The 18,976-nt window shown below is 44.8% G+C and overlaps 1 protein-coding gene across 4 annotated transcripts in view; it reads left to right on the top strand.

Annotated features, from left to right (window-relative positions):
* The window catches only part of KCNH5 (potassium voltage-gated channel subfamily H member 5), a 260,681-nt gene extending 242,464 nt beyond the window's left edge, over nucleotides 1-18,217 (top strand). For all 4 annotated transcript variants that reach the window (XM_045012158.1, XM_045012156.1, XM_045012155.1 and 1 more), the window contains one exon: nucleotides 17,024-18,217. In XM_045012158.1, coding sequence (XP_044868093.1) covers nucleotides 17,024-17,968 — 945 coding nt within the window. In that variant the 3' untranslated portion in view covers nucleotides 17,969-18,217. The remainder of the gene's footprint in view (nucleotides 1-17,023) is intronic.
* The last annotated feature ends 759 nt before the right edge of the window (nucleotides 18,218-18,976 follow it).

Here is an 18,976-nt window from a genome sequence, read left to right as displayed (position 1 = left end):
ACCTTAAAAACCTCTAAGGAAGGAGATTCCACTACCTCCCTAGGTAACCCATTCCAGTTCTTCACCACCCTACTAGTGAAAAAGTTTTTCCTAATATCCAACCTAAACCTCCCCCTCTGCAACTTGAGACCATTACTCCTTGTTCTATCATCTTCTACCACTGAGAACAGTCTAGATCCATCCTCTTTGGAACCCCCTTTCAGGTAGTTGAAAGCAGCTATCAAATCCCCCCTCATTCTTCTCTTCTGCAGACTAAACAATCCCAGTTCCCTCAGCCTCTCCTCATAAGTCATGTGCTCCAGCCCCCTAATCATTTTTGTTGCCCTCCGCTGGACTCTCTCCAATTTATCCACATCCTTCTTGTAGTGTGGGGCCCAAAACTGGACACAGTACTCCAAATGAGGCCTCACCAGTGCTGAGTAGAGGGGGATGATCACATCCCTCGATCTGCTGGAAATGCCCCTACTTATACAACCCAAAATGCCATTAGCCTTCTTGGCAACAAGGGCACACTGTTGACTCATATTCAGCTTTTCGTCCACCGTAACCCCTAGGTCCTTTTCTGCAGAACTGCTACCCAGCCATTCGGTCCCTAGTCTGTAGCAGTGCATGGGATTCTTCCGTCCTAAGTGCAGGACTCTGCACTTGTCCTTATTGAACCTCATCATATTTCTTTTGGCCCAATCCTCTAATTTGTCTAGGTCCCTCTGTATCCTATCCCTACCCTCCAGCGTATCAACAACTCCTCCCAGTTTAGTGTCATCTGCAAACTTGCTAAGGGTGCAGTCCACACCATCCTCCAGATCGTTAATGAAGATATTGAACAAAACCGGCCCCAGCACCGACCCTTGGGGCACTCCACTTGATACCGGCTGCCATCTAGACATGGAACCATTGATCACTACCCGTTGAGCCCGACCATCTAGCCAGTTTTCTATCCACCTTACCGTCCATTCATCCAGCCCAGACTTCTTTAACTTGCTGGCAAGAATACTGTGGGAGACTGTATCAAAAGCTTTGCTAAAATCCAGAAATAGCACATCCACTGCTTTCCCCTCATCCACAGAGCCGGTTATCTCGTCATAGAAGGCAATTAGGTTAGTCAGGCATGACTTGCCCTTGGTGAGGACCTATTGTCAGAGATGTTAAAAATGCACCCCAGCTTTATCAATTAAATGCAGAGAGGGGCCCTCAGCTTTGGGCTGTCTGAAATCCTGATCCCAGTTTTCCAGCTTGAGCCGAACTGTAGTGAATAAAAGAGATCTTATAGCCAACCTTTACACAATAAGGGGTTTTTTTAAGGGAACAAGGGTAGGGCACCATCTTGACAATTTGGAGACCTGGGTTCTATTCCTAGCTCTGTCATTGACCTGCTGAGTGACCTTGGGTAAGTCATGTGTCCTCTATGTGCCTCGGTTTACCCTCTATCCACCTTACCGTCCATTCATCCAGCCCAGACTTCTTTAACTTGCTGGCAAGAATACTGTGGGAGACTGTATCAAAAGCTTTGCTAAAATCCAGAAATAGCACATCCACTGCTTTCCCCTCATCCACAGAGCCGGTTATCTCGTCATAGAAGGCAATTAGGTTAGTCAGGCATGACTTGCCCTTGGTGAGGACCTATTGTCAGAGATGTTAAAAATGCACCCCAGCTTTATCAATTAAATGCAGAGAGGGGCCCTCAGCTTTGGGCTGTCTGAAATCCTGATCCCAGTTTTCCAGCTTGAGCCGAACTGTAGTGAATAAAAGAGATCTTATAGCCAACCTTTACACAATAAGGGTTTTTTTTTAAGGGAACAAGGGTAGGGCACCATCTTGACAATTTGGAGACCTGGGTTCTATTCCTAGCTCTGTCATTGACCTGCTGAGTGACCTTGGGTAAGTCATGTGTCCTCTATGTGCCTCGGTTTACCCTCTGTAAAGCTTTGTAAAGTACTTTGTGGCCTAGGGAATGAAGAGTGCTAGATTGGCGCCTGGTATTATTATTATCGGGTCTTAATTTATGGTTAAATCAATTTAATTTGCAGATTCTTTGGCATCTCCCTTTGCGCTGTCACAGAGGTGCCATTTTTCAGCCAGATGGCGGCCATGCAGGAAGCTTAGCCAAGGCATGTCATCTGCAGTTTCAAAACGACAGTTCCCAATTTGTACTGAGCGAGAGGACTGTGTCACTGTGTGGATATGAAGGATGCTGCACTGAGCAAACTGGAGACCACTTTCTTTGAAAGGGTTTTTTATCCTCAGTGATCGATTTTCTAAGTCACGGCCTGGATCACCTCTGAACCGCAGCAAAATCCTAATCAATTAATGCTGCTGTGTGTTGCAGCCACCAGCTAAGCCTCATCCAACTGGTGCCAATAATGGGTATTGATCCAGTGGCAAGTGTCAGTTTGTTAGTGCCCTACGTGCCTGATTTGTTTGTTTTGATGCTGTTCAGTGAATGCCTCCTCCTGCTACTGTGCTGGGAAAGAAAGCCCCAGGCTAATTATTAAGCCTTGTGATTCCCAAGGCTCTAATGCTAATGGGATAATTGAACGGCAATCTCTCAAGTGCGTCAGGGTCTGCGCATGCTCCCGCTCAGCTTATTGAGTGCTTGTGTCAGTTAGTTCAATCAAAAATTGCTTCACAAAGCCATACAGCCCATTTTTTAATTGTGAGCAAGGGCCGTATGTGCTATGTTTCTTCTTGGTTATACAGTCCTAGGGTGAAATCCCGGCCCCACTTAAGTCAATGGCAAAACTCCCATGGATTTCAGTGCGGCCAGGATGTCACCTCAGAGGTTCAAAATCCCACCATGTTCTACAGGAGCAGCATGACTCTGTTTCTTACAGGAACTCAGTGTCATTCAGTGGAATTCTCCCCACAGAGCAGGAAATAGGCTCAAGAAGGGAGGACAGCAAGACTATTAAATGGATGAATAATCTGTGGACTAGGTTTTCCATAGCTCTTACTTGGCCACTCAAGAGAATAAAGGGGAGTAAAGCCTCCCTGCCCTTTACTCCCAATTGCAGCTCCAACTCTGGATGTGGGGATAAGGGGCGAGCAAAGGCTGACCCCCTGATACTCCCTAGTGTGAGCAAGTGGGCCGGGAGGGAGAGAGAAGGGTGGAGAGTGGGAGGAGCTTTGGGTCTGCCCCTCCCTCTTCCCACCAGCCAGGCACACAGTAAGAGCTTGCTACACAGGGATGTTATTTTGGAATAGGTCAAGATGTGCATTCAGAGAACTATAACTATTCCAGGATAAGAGGGTCCACAGAGGGAGTTGTTCTGGAATAGCTAGAGTGGAATAGTTATTTTGGAATATCTATTTCAGTCAATGTAGATAAGCCCTAAGTTGCATCCTGAAAAGAGAAGGAGTGACTAACTGTCCCATATCAGAACAAGGTGGCCTCAGGGGAGGAATTGTGCCTCTCTGAGTCTCAGTTCCATAGGTGCCGACTCTGGGGAAAAAATGGTGGGTGCACCCACTGGCAGCCCCCCATCAGCACCTCCCCCACTTCCCAGCACCTCCCCCTCCCTGCCAGCACCTCCTGCCTGCTGTGTATCAGCTCTTCTACGGCATGCAGGAGGCACTGGGGGAGGGCGGGGAGCGCTGGGGTGGAAGAGGCAGGGTGGGAGCGTGGCAGTGGTGGGAAGAGGCAGGGTCAGGGTGTGGCCTTGGGGGAAGGGGAGGGGTGGAGGCGGGGCCTGGGGCAGAACCCAGGGAGGAGCACCCCCTAGCACATTAGAAAAGTGGGCACCTGTGCTCAGTACTTCTCTGCGTCTTCTCTCAGGACAGCGCAGACACATGCTGCCCTTGCTGGATCTAGCCCTATGTGAGGTTTGAAGCATTTCAGGTGTGAGCGGGTACATCTTACGGGGCATCACCATTTTGTGCTTGGCTGTTACATTAGTGTTTAAAATAACAGTGACTGTTTGTATGTTGATTTTCCATCTTATTGTCTATCCAAGGTGCAAGAAGCACTTCTTCAACATGCCTTCGGAACTAGAAACCCAGAGTACAGCAGGCATCAAATACAACCATTAAAATAATAATAAAAAAAAGCAACCTGCCTTATTTCCTCCCGGGAGAAGAAGGGGAGAAATCCACATTGTCAGATGTGAGTCGCATTACTTAGGCACAGATAGCATGGCGAGGGTATGGCATAAAACCCAAAATAGAATAGAATGGCCAGTGATTAAAAACATGTTTTGCACTCATCCGCAGTTGCATTTCTCTGCAAAGTGAAATGAGCAACAATGAAAACAAATGAGTTTTCCTTACAGGGTGCAAATAGCAAAGGGTGTTATTTAAAGTGAGGCTGGTTTGATGGCTAAATATATGCAATGTGAGACTTTTCTATCCTCACAAAATGTGCTTGCAGTAGTTCAAGGAACTTAACATTACCCAAAACTGTGTGTGGCAGGGGGTTTGTTCCCTAATTTAAAAGTCTAGCATACCTCTAATTAAACCTGTTCTGATACCGCTTTTAGGATCCAATGTCCATCCCTCAAGATAAGGGCCCAATTCCTCCTTACCCTGCACCTTGTGCAGACCCAGTGCAATGTGGGTGTTAAATGAGGCTGTTCTGATTTGGTAGCATTTCACATCCAGTTTGCACTGGCTAAGTCAGTGGTTCTCAATCTTTTTGGGCTCAGGACCCATTTGGAAACCTTGATAGCCTGTTGCAGCCCAGTAAATAGCCTTAGTGCAAAAAACACGCAGGTACTAAATATTTCTTACCCCCATGTATAATATCTACATTAACATAATAAGTAGTAAGTACTTAATAGGTACACTGTGTGTATCACAGCGGTTGCTCCTGCCATTCCTGTCCTGTGAGGCTGGCAGGGCTCAGCTCCCCACTCTAGGCATTGTGACCTCCGGGGGTGCAGCACCCCTTAGATTTGGCTCAGCTCCACCGACGGGGAGCCGGGCAGACCCATTTTGTATGAGTGGTGCACAGCGTCACAGCGCCGCTCACTCAGATTTGGCCTAGCCAGCCCCTCTGTCATCATGGCGGAGGGGCAGCAGGGCCAAACCTGAGTGGCGTTGTGACCTCAGACACCAGATTCCAATGCCTGGAGCGGGGAGCTGACCCAAGCCAGTTCCATGGTACCATTGCTTCAGGAGCTGCCACTGTGGGGTGACTGCTGTGCAAGTATGGGGTGGGTTCTGCACTCCCCCTCAGGGACTCCCACATCCTGGGGGGCAGGACCCAACCTCCTCCCCTCCTGGGCCTCCCACAGGACCCTTTGACACATTCTGGTGACCCAATTTTGGGTCGCGACCCACAGGTTGAGAAAGTGGTCTAAGTGACTCAGCACAACAGAGCACTTGTTTTCACTGCGGTGTTAGCTCAAATTATCTATACTCCACTCCTCTTGATTGAACCTAGCCCAAGTGGGAGCAGCGACGCTACAAAAGTGCACTCAGGCTGTGTCCCCCCTGTATTGCCAGCTGCAGCATCAGCAGCATGCCAGCTTCAGCTCACCCCCTCGGATGGGCCAGCTTGCTTGAGTTTAAAGCCTCACTGAACTCAAACTCGAGATTTTTGTGTACCCTTGGGAGTTTGGTTAGGGGCAGCACTCAATTTACACCTCGAGCTAATGCTGCGTTCGACACAAGCCTATAGAATTGGGCCCTTCATCTTAAACTGAATTCCCACGAAAGGGTAAACCTTTAATTGTGTTTTAATTTAATCTCTCAGTCTGGGCACGGTGGAATATACAGGAGAAAATTGAAAATAGCTCCTCCTTCCTACTAGCCAGCGGTCGACCTCTCCCAATTTTTAAATGTTTTAGCAAAGCATGTGATGCGTGGGACTGAGATCACAGCCTGTTCTTCAAGCTAGAGGTGTTTTGAAATAGTTAAGTAGAATTTCAGATCTCCATCAAGCATATGACAGACAGGGCTAAATTTCCAACTAGCCTCTCTTGAATACGCTTGCCTGTTTGCAAACCGATCAGCCTCCTTTGCTCCGTCTGGGTGCAGAGATGCCTCTCCCTGAGCTCAAGTGGGTGCCGTGCAAATTGGTCATGAATGCAGATTGGAAAGTGGCTTAAAATTTTGGTCCAAGATATCTAATGACTACAGCACAGAGCAAGTAGTAACGCGGTGATGCGGGGGGTGTTGGGCTCCTGTAAATTGCCTGTAGAGTGGCTATTGTGCAGGTCTTCTGGTCGGTCTCCCCCAGTTAGTACCCTTCCTTTTCTTTACAAGGTTACAAGGAGGTACTTAGAGAGTACATTATATGTCTTGAGTGTTGCTGCAGAAATGAGTTTAACTCCTTAGAGGTTTTTAAGGCCTGGCTTGACAAAGCCCTGGCGGGGATGATTTAGTTGGTGTTGGTCTTGCTTTGAGCAGGGGATTGGACTAAATGACTTCCTGAGGTCTCTTCCAACCCTGATATTCTATGATTCTATGACGTGCTTTCCAGCACATGTTCTTAAATTCCCTTTGAAAGGTTTTTTTCAACCCCTTTTCCTGCTAATGACATTTGCTTTGTTATTTTTGATGGAAATCTTCATACCTCTCCCCAGTCAATTTTGTAATAGTTTACAACAAAACTATATGAATATGGTTTATCTGCAGCAAAATTAAAATGTCCCTGGCAGGAGGCCTTTTTTTCTTTGCGTGCTATAATATCTGTGAAGTCAGGATCAATGAAAATTTGCAAAAAAGGCTATTATTTACAGCTTCTTTCAAGCAACCAGCAGACTAAGCCACAGAAAGCTTCTTTTCCTCCTAAATCCAGCATGAAAGATTGTTCGTGAAGCATTCCTATTCTGGAGATTAACTAATTGCACAGTAATCAATCATTTTTATTGCATAGTCACATATAGTGATTTCTTCCCTCCATGCAAATGGAGCAATGTTTTAAAGGCAAAACACTGCTCTGGGTACAGGAGGATTACGCAGAATTTATTGGAGAGCAGTTAAAATACTGGTTAGAATAATTTGTTTTTAAGACTGAATTTCACATCAAAGTAAAGATATCTAAAGAGTACACCGGCCTGAAGAACAATGAAGCCATCATTTCCAGCCAGCCATTATGCATCCCAAGAGTTTATATTAATACAGTGAGCTCAGAAGTCATAAAGATTTACAGGGGAGCAAATAGAGTGAAGCAGCCTCAAGCCGGAGTTTGAAATATGGGTGCAGTTGCTGCATTAGAAAAGGCGCGCCGGGGATACTGCACAGAAGTTTGCTTTTGGTGCTTGCGGCTTTAGCTTTCTTTCATTTCTGCCCATAAAGGCCAAGTCCTACCTGTTTGTGTAAAAAGCTGAGTCAGAAAGATGAGCAGAGCGACTGCCCTGTGCCTTCTGCTGGCAGAGGAACCCAGCCAGTGCGGGATTCTGAATGACTGGCCAATTCAGGGCCTGATCCATCCCGTGTGGGAAGACTTCCATTGATTTTAATGGAAGTTGGATCAGACCCTTAATGTGCTGCCGCGTTCTTTGCTGCTGCTTTGCTGTTGTCACAAATTGTTTGGTTGTCCTTCTGCTGGCTACATCTGCTCTTTTTGGTTTGGTTTGGTTTGGTTTAGCTGTTCTCATCCCTCCACCGCTTAACCGTAGCCCCTTAGGCCATGCTGTCTGTTCACGTTTGTGGCTGCAGAGATCCACTCACTTGGCATTTGATTTAGGTCTGTAGTGTAGACCTGGATTTAGTGTGGGCAGATCACTTAGTGTTTGTCTACACAGGGACACTCAAGAAAGTTAATCTGAATTAACTAAAAGTGAGAATTTAAAGAGGATTAGCCCTGGTCCACACTACAAACCTATGTTGATATAACTACCTTGCTCAGGGGGCTGGAAAATCCACACCCCAGAGTGACACAGTGATACCAACCAAATTCCCAGTGTAGACAGTGCTCAGGTAGCTACCACCTCTTGGGGAAGTGGAGTACCTGTGCCAAGGGGAGAATCCCTCCCGTCCATGTAGGTAGCATCTTCACTAAGTGCAACAGCAACACAGCTGCTTTGGTGCATCTGCACTGCTGCAGCACTTTAAGTGTAGACAAGCCCTTGGTTGACTTCATTTACTCCTGTGTGCATATTCTTATTCAGAATTAAAGTGACCTGAATTCAATTTAGTTTAATTCACTTCTAGAGAGTGAATTAAACTAAGGGCAAGTCTATACTATCAAATTGCATCAACCTAAGTTACATTAACTTACAGCCACCACACTGCTTTTGGATGTTCACACTACACTGCTTGTGTCGGCGGATGCATGTTCTCACCAGGAGCGCTTGCATCAATTTAATTGTCAGTGTGGGGCATTGTGGGATGGCTTCTGAAAGGCAGCAACCATTGATGTAAGCAATGCAGTGTCTACACTGACACTGCATTGACCTAACTACATCAACATAAGTGCTACGCCTCTCATGGAGGTGGAGTTATTAAATCAGTGTAGTGAGCGAGTTACATTGGTGGGAGCACCATTGTAATGTAGACACTTACAGAGTTAGGTAGTGTAGTGTAGACCAAGATAAATCAGATTAAGGCCACTTTAATGCTGAATAAATGTCCACACAGAGGTTTCATTCAGTTTAGTTAATCCACTTTAAACGATAATTTGGATTAACTTTTGTGAGTATCCCCATGTGGACAAGCCCTTGGTTTCTCAGTGCCTCGGTTTCCCATTTATAAAATTGGGATAATTGCACTTCCATAACTCACAGAGGTGTTTGGGGATCAATACTTCAGGCTGAGCCACTCAGCTACTACGGTGATGGGAACTCGATAAGAACCGTAGCTAGAGAAACATTGCCGTTTATTTTCAGAACAGGATTTTCAAAAGCGACCAGTGATTTTGGTTGCCCAACTTGAGCCAGCCATTTCATGGCCATATGCCCTGTGTGCTCCCTCTTCATTGGGAAGCCCATGAGCATCACAGTGAACAAATAAAAAAGTGTAAGCAGCTGGCATTGATTCAAGCTTTCCCCGAGACTAGAGTTAAGGAGGTGCTGGAATGTGTTGTGAACAAGATCACTGAGTCTGGCTCACCAGACAAATTCCATTTTAAGAACATAAGAACATAAGAAAGGCCGTACCGGGTCAGACCAAAGGTCCATCTAGCCCAGTATCTGTCTACCGACAGTGGCCAATGCCAGGTGCCCCAGAGGGAGTGAACCTAACAGGCAATGATCAAGTGATCTCTCTCCTGCCATCCATCTCCATCCTCTGACGAACAGAGGCTAGGGACACCATTCTTACCCATCCTGGCTAATAGCCATTTATAGCCATTTTAGGTGGCATCTGGCCTCCACAGCTGGGTGCTCAATGCTTTTGAAATATCAGTCCCCTTAAGGTGTCTCAGGCTGGTCACCCAAAAACGAAGGCACTTCTGAAAATCTTGATCCAGCCAGCCATCCAAGATCCAATGGCTGGAAGCTGAAGGAAGACAAATTGAAACGGGAAATAAGGCGCAAATGATTAACAGTGAGGGTAATTAATCATCACAACAATATATTAAGGGGTTGTGGTAGATTCTCCCTCACTGGCAATTTTTAAATCAAGATTGGAAGTTTTCCTAAAAGAGATGTTCTAGTTCTAACAGGAATCAGTTCAGGGAAGTCATCTGGCCTATGTAATACAGGTGGCCAGATTAGATCACAGTAGTCCCTTCTGGCTCAGAACCTATGAGAATATCTATCTATTTTGCTACTGGACTTGTTACCATGAAAATTGAGTGCCATATCCAACACGTGTATTTCCACACATTTCATTTGACTAGGTGGAACCATGTATTATATTCCATAAGAACAACAATACGACATCCTAGCAATAGGAAATTATCACCTGGCATGAAATACATGTCTTCTTTAAAGCTTATTGTAATCCATCCTTCCACTCACTGGCCTTTGAAAATACTTTTGATAGTGGTGGTACTCCAACCTCTGAGGATGGAGGGAATAGCTATTTGCAAGGCATGTTCAAACAAGGGGAAGGACAAGGGTTACATTGCAAAGCGGTGGACAAGGGTACCAGTTCATAGGTAGGGCAGAATGTCTGGAGAATGGATGGAAAAGGGAGAGCCTCTGCATGTCCCAGGCTTTAACTAGTTTTCTCATCCTTCCTTCCTGCCTCAGACTTCAAGGTTTGTCTTTAGGTTTGGTTACATTGCACTCTACCTGCTGGGAATGGCTCTGTATCAAATGTAACTATTGCTCAGTGTTGGTCACAGCTGGTAGAGTCTCTGTTTGGAATTGGCCCAGTATTGGGTTGGATTAACATTCAGACTGAATTACCTTTCATTACACGAGAGGATGAAAGACAGATCAGGGTTTAGATAAGCATGGAGAATCTCAGGTTACTGCTATCTGTACTGTTCCTGCCTTGTAGATAAACAAAACTCTTCAGTTTTGAGGGCTGACAGTCAGTTAACCTTTACTTAACCTTCACTAGCGCAATAGTCAACCTCTCCCCCCATGTGCAACCCCCAAATAACCCTTCAAAATAAATACATCAAAGGGAAGGAAAGCAGCAGCCCCGTCTCACAACACAGCTTTGTGTCACAGAGCACATGGTCACAGTCCCTTGCATAAAGGAAATGAATTCTGACACTGAATTCCCATCACATTAAGAGGTTTAGCACTTGCTGTGAACAAGGAGTATGTTTCCTTACCTCGGGAGAAGCGCTGTACATAGACATTAATTTAGTTTCTTTCAACTAAGTTCCTCTGGGGTCTGCTTCTGTTTCCAGTGCTTGGCTTTGGAAATGTCTGTGTGTAACCTCTCTTAGAAGGTGTTGGGGGAAGAAGAACTAGCTTTACTGGTTTAAGTGTTTAAAATAAGCATGTCACCATTTCCCAAGGAAATTTCAGCTCTCGTGGTCTATGTATTATTCTGATTTTTTAATATTTCTATAACAGGAACATCTAGCAGCCCCATTGTGCTAGGCACTGTATTCACTTACAGAGGGATAGACAGTTTCTACCCTGACAAGCTTGCCATCTACATGAGCAAGAGGGGCAAAGATAGGATGGGAATGAGAGGGTGAAATGGTTTGCCCAAGGTCACGTGATAGTTTGGTGGCAAAGCTGGGAATAGGACCCAGGTCTCCTGACTCCCCATCCAGTGCCTTATCAATTGCCTGCAGTGAGACTCGAGACTCAGCCAACAGGTACATTTCAGGACCAAGTTTTAGTAGAGGCAGAGGTATGTGTGTACATGCATCCACTTTTTCATGCGCAAAGGCAGGATTTTTCTTGCATAGAGGTGAGTGTCATGCCAATGCTAATCTTGCTATGACTAGAATGAAAGAGCCTAGATATTTGTGGGGATCACTACATCAAGAAGGTGCGAATTAGCTTGCCACCTACACTGTGCACCCTGGACATGCCATAAGTGTGATGATCTCGGTCTTTCCTCCCACATACACTGTGTATGTCAGAAATGTGCTAAGCCAGGTCCTCAGGTGATATAAACCGTCATAACTCCATTGAAATCTATGTAGCTATGCCAGTTTACATCTGCTGAGGATATGGCCTGCAGTTCTGTATTCAAGACCTATCCCTATTAAACACATTGCCTAGAAATAACAATATATAGTTCCCAAAATGTACATGGTCTGGGCTGGGAGATGAACTGTGCTGAACGGTCCCTGCGGGATCAGCGGGTAGTGATCAATCTATCGGGGATCGATGTATCGCGTCTTGTCTAGACGCGATACATCGATCCCCAAACACGCTCCCCGTCGTCTCCGGAACTCCACCAGGGCGAGAGGCGGAAGTGGAGTCGATGGGGGAGCGGCGACCGTCGATCCCACGCTGCGAGGACGCGAAGTAAGTGATTCTAAGTCGATCTAAACTATGTCAACTTCAGCTACACTATTCTCATAGCTGAAGTTGTGTATCTTAGATCAATCCCCTCCCCAGTGTAGACCAGGCCTTACATTCCAAAGGTATAAATAGGTACAAACAAAAGAGAGCTGAAACATGCTATTTGGTTCTAGGTGCACATTCTTTGCATTCACATGCACTGTATACATCAGAATCATGCTGCAATATTTTAGACACACGTCACACAAACACAAGGCTTGCCAGAAACACGCTCTTCTCTTCTAGGTACATATAACACACAGTCTGCACGAGTCAGGAACGTTATTCTTTACTAAATGCATGTTGCATGCTCGCACACAGTCTGATCATAGCCGGGATAAGCTATTCTTCTCTGGGGGCCCATGACATCTACATACACACATTCCATATGTCAGGAGTATGCTATTGTATCCTAGATCTGTTGCACTTACACTGACCATAGAGAGGGCAAGGAGCTCCCCTTATATCTCCCCCAGAGCTGTCCAGAATCTTGATGAGCAAAGCCTTCTTCCCAGCTGGTGCTGGTTTCCCTTCTAGATCCCTGAAAGGGACTGGGTGAAGGTGGATCTATGGACTGTGCCTCCTTTGTTGGGTGGAAGCAGAATGGGAAGCGCAGTGAGTGTCCAAGAGTGCTTACTGCTATGGAGCTTTGTGGGTATTCTGTCTGACTTCTGCAGAACTCCCTCCTAGGAACTCCAGCCACAACCTCTTCCTCCTACTCGTGGAGCCCAGCTCAGAATCTTGCCCTACATGAGCAAGTTAGAGGTATTTCCTTCCTCAGTACAATTAAGATCTGATGAAAATTGTGTGCATAGTCATCAGTTTATTCCCGGTTACAGCAGTCACATTTCCACTAGGAAAAAGGGATCCAGTCTGGGGAATCTGTTTATTGATCCTCACAACACCCCTGTGAGGTAGGGAAGTGCAATTTATTATCCCAACTTTTCAGATGAGGAACTGAGGCACCAAGAGACTAATCAGTGGGAATTAGGTGCCCAAATACTTTTAACAATCTTGCTCTCGGTCACACAGGAAGTTTGTGGTAGGGAATTGAACTCAGGTCTCCTGAATCCTGAGCTGTCAGCCTAACCCCTGGACCATCTTTCCTCTAAAGACCTGAAAGCTACTAAAGATGGCCTACTAAAGTCTGCCACCCACCCAAACATTGGCTGAATTGCTTTGTCACTCATATGTCACATGTCATACCTTACCAGGCTGAAGCAGCTCATCTCTGAAGCATGAATGACTTTGATTCACCAAACATTGCACTAACCAGGGGTTCAGAGATTGTGGTGAAGGTCACCTAGAAAGACAGAACCCAAATCCACATGTCTGAGTGTTGCCCATATCTAATCTCCATGTGGATAAGGTATTCTTGCAAGATGCCTCCCGCATATTAAGTAGAGAAGAGCATTTATTTTCTGGAGCTTCGAATGGTCCACTTGGGGAGGGTAAGGTACAGACTCTGTTAAATCAGCAGGTAGTTGATCTTTTGGGTGTAGAATGTACAGTCATGTTGAATTCTGTTCTGTGTTTAAAGTTAACCAATGGTCAGGACCCTTTTGTACTTGGGATGGAAGATAAAAGGAGAATTAAAAAATCCAAGTAGAATGAGAACAGGGTGTGTTTAGTGTTGGGTGAATTGTGAGTGTTTGGTCCTGGGGGGAGGAAGAGAAATCAATCTCAGTTAAAAACAGGACCATAGTCAATATTGTTTGTGTTCTGTTAGTAATGGGTGATGAAGAGAAAGACGTCACTTTCCTCCGATTCATTCTTGTCACTAATCTACCTTTGCAGGCTGCCTGGGGGAAGTTCTAACAGTTCGTTCCTATGACTCCAGGTTGTCCCTGTGCAGTAATACCCAGTAGAAGCGGCACCCTGTAATGCACTGCACATAGAGTGAGCCCAAAAAACTCTTTCCTTTGGCAGGGATGGGAGAGCCCTTCCTTGTGTAGCTGTGCCAGGGCTCCTGCCGTATCAGTCCTTGGGAGCTTGGGGATTGCTCACTACTGCAGAGCAAGATGCTGAAGAGGATCAGAGAGGGGCAGGATGGGAAAATGGGGTTGTGATTTCATCTTGCCCTTGCACAAACCACACAGCAGGGCTAGCCCACCTGTGAGAACAGTGGATGAAGCAGCTTGCTCATCTTCCATGTTCACAGAGGAGCTCTTCTGGAATTATGTTTCTAGATAGTGGTATATTCCTTTAGTAAATCCAAAGGCCAAATGATATCTATGCAGTTGCTCTTAATACATCTAAACCCCTAAGTAATAAGCAGTTAATACAGCCATACAGTAACAACCATTCCTAAGTATTTGATCAAGAGACTTTCAAAAAGATCCACCCTAGGGGCAACCCACTTATCCTGGCTGGCTCCAGTATGATCAGGTAGGATGTGATAACTATCTTTAGCAAGCCTGACTTTCATACAGTATAATAAACAAGTGATGTTATATTGACCATTATTATCTTAGGTGAAAGCCAGGTTTTGGACAGTTCATGGTTGCCCCCTTTCTTGGCTGTTGGTCCTCTTCCTTTTAGATTATTTTAAATGTATGGATGGCTACACCTGGTATTTTATCGTCTCACATAGATCCAAATTTGAAAATAAGATTGGCCTGTTAAGGTTACTATACATTTATTACACCACAACACAACTTTCCTTTGTCTGTTAAAACCAGTTTTGATAATTAGAGGCCCTTCGTTTTTTTTATCAGCCATATTTTAAGCTTAGCATGCTCTCCAGACTTGTCTTGCTAGCTGTTACGGTTTTTTTTATTTTTGAACCTATGTTTTTGGTAAGGACTTATTACACTTGCTTAGCTGCCTACATTTGTACACAAGCTAATAAGCAGATATATTTTCTTACCCGAGCTAAACTAACCTTAACCCTTTTTATTCTAAAATCCTCCTACAAGCCCAGAGAGGGACTATGTCTGCTCAAGACGTCGTCTCCACAGTCCTCCTCCAGGGACCTGCCCGTACACAAAGCACTGGCACAACTGTTACAGTCTAGCAGGGATGGGGAAGGAAACCTTTGTCATCTTTGTGAGCCATTTGAATACCTTACCAGTCAGCCATTGGCCTTGGTACACCACCTGTGCACGTTCAGTGGTCGGTGGTCAGAGAAATGTGCATATGTTCTGCCTAAGTAGATCTCCCTTGGAAAAAACAACAAACCCTCTATATCTTCATTTAGAGACTGGGGCTTCAATTAAATGTAATTAATTCCCTCTTTAATCAAAGGCGGCTTCTATTAAATGTATTTTCTGTCCCCTGTGGCTTGCTTGATAGAGGTGTGACTACTGCAAGAGGGCAGGCACTAATCCAGGGCAGCTTCTAAATGAAGATATGAATGTATTAAATCTAGGTCAAATGAAAGCTTCTTCCATGCGTCCATGCCTTTTAAACTGGGCTTCTAATAAACATGTTAATTTTCTACATTATTATAAGCAGCTGCATCTTCTAGCAGCCCACAAGAATATATTTACTGTATTTGAAAGGTTTCTGGGTGGAAGCCGTGGGAGCTTTGATGTCGATGTTGCTTTCAGATTATTTTAATGAGCTAAATTCCTCCCTACTGTAACTCCATTCAAGCCAATGCAATTGGCCTTACATCTTAAGATGGGTTCATTTTACGTGAGGCTTGAAAAGAAATATGTGTTTGCGTATACAGGCAGATCTTGGAAGTATATATTTTAAAATACTTAATTACCTCCACGTATTACTATGATTTATTATTATGGCCGCTGGCGGTGCTGCAATCACTCCCTGTCATGCCGCCTTGTCTCACTGTTTTCTTGTATTCCCCTGTCTCTCTGTCTGTATCCATCTGCCTTGTCTTATGCTTAGATTGCAAGCTCTTTGAGAGCAAGGACTGTCTTCTAATTCTGTGTTTGTACAGCACCCAGCACACTAGGGTCCTGGTCCAAGATACTCAATATAAATAATCATAACCATACAAGACTGAGTTTTACTTTGTGAAAAAGTGGAATCAACTGTGCACCCAAAATCTGTTTTAAAGTGGACGTGCGGAGCCATTTGATCAAAGCGTGGGCCCCACTAATCATTCACACCACAGACTATGGTACAAGGGAGTTTTCCCATCCTGCCTTGCAATCACTCATTCCAAAAAAGAAAGAAACCCAAGCTAGCAAAATGGGACTGAGGCATTTTAATAAAAAGCTTTGGGCTCTGATCAGTGGTCACCCTTTGGAATGTTTTGTTTAGCAAGCTGGTTTGTAACATTACCCTGGCTCGTTCAGTTCAACGCCTTTGGGTAGCACATGCCTTTCAATCACCTTGCATAAGCAAATGCAATAAATTTCATCCATCCCATCCTTCACTCCCATTCTGCCAGTCTGTGACTAAATCTGTTCAGATGTGCCCCATTTTGTGTCTATGACTCCCTTTCTGTGACTAGGTCGGTTCCTTGAGTGTCCTGTTTTCTTGCTACTGATTCACAACAGTTCTTCTGACCTCACTGATGACATCCTGGATTCTTTCTTAGCTTAGGCCACCTTCATTTGCCTCCCACTTTCTCCTGCGATTCCCCACTACCCGTCTATCCACATTCTAGTTCTTATGCATCTTCTGTTTAGCTCTGTTTACAGAAATCCTGTTTTCTCCTAAGACACCAAACAAAGACCAGTTTATCAGGTCATTGTATGGTTTAGTTCCAAACCAATTCCTGAGCTTCAGCCTTGGGCTCATTCTGCCAGAGAACCTTGTGGTATGATGAGTGCTTCATTTTTGCCAGGGGTTGCCATCACTGTGCTCCAGCACCTCTGGGTTTGCTGTCTCCATTATGAAAGTAAAAAAATTGCTTGAGCTCTGGCACTTAATTGCTTGAGCCCAGGCACCTCTATCATTACAAATTAAGCACTAGGTATGATATTGTAATAAACTGCATTACATTCGTCTTTAAAAAAACCCTCACTTTTGAATTACTTGACACATCCAAACTGAGGACATTGCAATCTGTGTGACCCTATGTACCTGTCTCTGTTACCCTCATTCTCCCATGCGTCTTCCCTTATTGGTTTGTTTGATTATTTTGTTCCACCGACTTGTCTTAAATTAGACTGGAAGCTGTTCAGGGCTTGGACTTTTCTGATCAGGACTATGCCGTTTCTACATCTTCGAGTTACATTAGCCATAGTTTGGTGTTCAAAATCCATTGTCTTCTCACCGTGTTTTGGGTTTATCCCTCACAGATTATTTTCCGAAAAATCAGCGATGTCAAGAAGGAAGAAGAGGAGCGCCTGCGCCAGAAGAATGAAGTGACCCTGAGCATCCCTGTGGACCACCCCGTGAGGAAGCTCTTTCAGAAGTTCAAGCAGCAGAAGGAGATGCGGAATCAAGGCACAACACACATTGACCCAGAGAGGAACCAGCTTCAAGTGGAGAGCCGTACCATGCAGAATGGGGCCTCTATCACTGGCACAAGTGTGGTCACTGTGTCTCAGATCACGCCCATTCAAACATCCCTGGCTTACGTGAAAACCAATGAGACAATCAAGCAGAACAACAGGGATGCAATGGAGCTTAAGCCAAATGGCAACCCTGAAAAATGTCTCAAAGTTAACAGTCCCATCAGGATGAAAAATGGGAATGGGAAAGGGTGGCTTCGACTTAAGAACAATATGGGAGCCCCAGAGGAGAAAAAGGAAGACTGGAATAACGTCACAAAGGCTGAGTCAATGGGGCTATTGTCCGACGACCCCAAGTGCAATGACTCAGAGAACAGTGTAACTAAAAATCCGTTGAGGAAAACAGACTCTTGTGACAGTGGAATAACAAAAAGTGACCTTCGTTTGGATAAAGCTGGTGAGACTCGCAGCCCCCTGGAACACAGCCCTATCCAAGCTGATGCAAAACACCCCTTTTACCCCATTCCTGAGCAGGCCTTACAAACCACACTACAGGAAGTCAAACACGAACTCAAAGAGGATATCCAGTTGCTAAGCAGCAGGATGACTGCCCTTGAGAAACAGGTGGCAGAGATTTTAAAAATATTGTCCGAAAAGAACGTGTCCCAGACCTCTTCCCCCAAGTCCCATTTATCACCCCAGTTGCCCCCCCAAATACCTTGTCAAGATATTTTTAGTGTTTCAAGGCCTGCATCACCTGAATCAGAAAAAGATGAAATCCACTTTTAACATATACCTATGTGTATATATGTATACAGTATATATGCAATTGTGTATATGTGCCTGTATACATATATATATATGTGTGTGTGTATACAGTAAATATATATACATATATATTTTCACTTGCATCCAATATGACTTGAACACAACAAGGATTTTGATATGTAAATATTGCATGTCCAGCTGGATTCTGGCCTGCCAAAGAAAACAATTATTAACGTAGATATTGCTTGTATAATATGCAGTTGACTGCATGCACACTTTACATTTATTTATAATCTCTATTATGTAATAAAAGGATTAATTTTGTTTAACAAAGGCAATGTTACTATTTAAAGAATCAGGGTCCAACCTGCCAGTATTGCCATGACAGTTTTGATCTCAGGCTGGGTGAACTAAGCGTTTCTTTCCTCACTGTCCTCTCTGCCGAGTTAAATGGTAGATTAACATGAGGCCGAAGACATGCTCAGTCATCTATTAGAATCACTTCCTGGTATTGTTCCATTGTGTTATAATGTATATCTAGTGGTAGATTTATGTTTCCCATAAAGGAAGTGGCGGAGTCAGCTGAATTTAAAGGGACAGTAGGCTATGGTCTTAAATGTTGGAGATTATCACTGGGGGTGTTCTGCATGCAATGCATTTTATCTCAACTGCCCTTCTCCTCTTAACATTGTACATAAGAAACAATAATAATGAATGATTATGTACAAAATAGCAAAACAAAACATCTCACACACACGCCCTGTATTTCTTTTTGCATGTGGGAGGGCAGAAACTATTACTTGAAAGCCTCCTTTTAGCAACACACTTCATACCGAACTGTTAGAATAACCTTATGTCGATTTTTGTTGCAACACTTAGCTACAGCGTCTGAGTCTGTCAGGGTATGTGTACACTGCAATTAGACACCTGCGGCTGGCCCGTGCCAGCTGACTCAGGCTCACGGGGTGCAGGCTAAGGGGCTGTTTAATTGCAGTGTAGAGCTTTAGATTTGGTCTGCAGCCCGAGCTC

This window comes from Mauremys mutica, chromosome 4, assembly GCF_020497125.1.
Source record: "Mauremys mutica isolate MM-2020 ecotype Southern chromosome 4, ASM2049712v1, whole genome shotgun sequence".
In the NCBI taxonomy this organism is placed as follows: Eukaryota; Metazoa; Chordata; order Testudines; family Geoemydidae; genus Mauremys; species Mauremys mutica.
The sequence above is the reverse complement of the archived record's forward strand: the minus strand, read 5'-3'. Positions and strand labels throughout refer to the sequence as shown.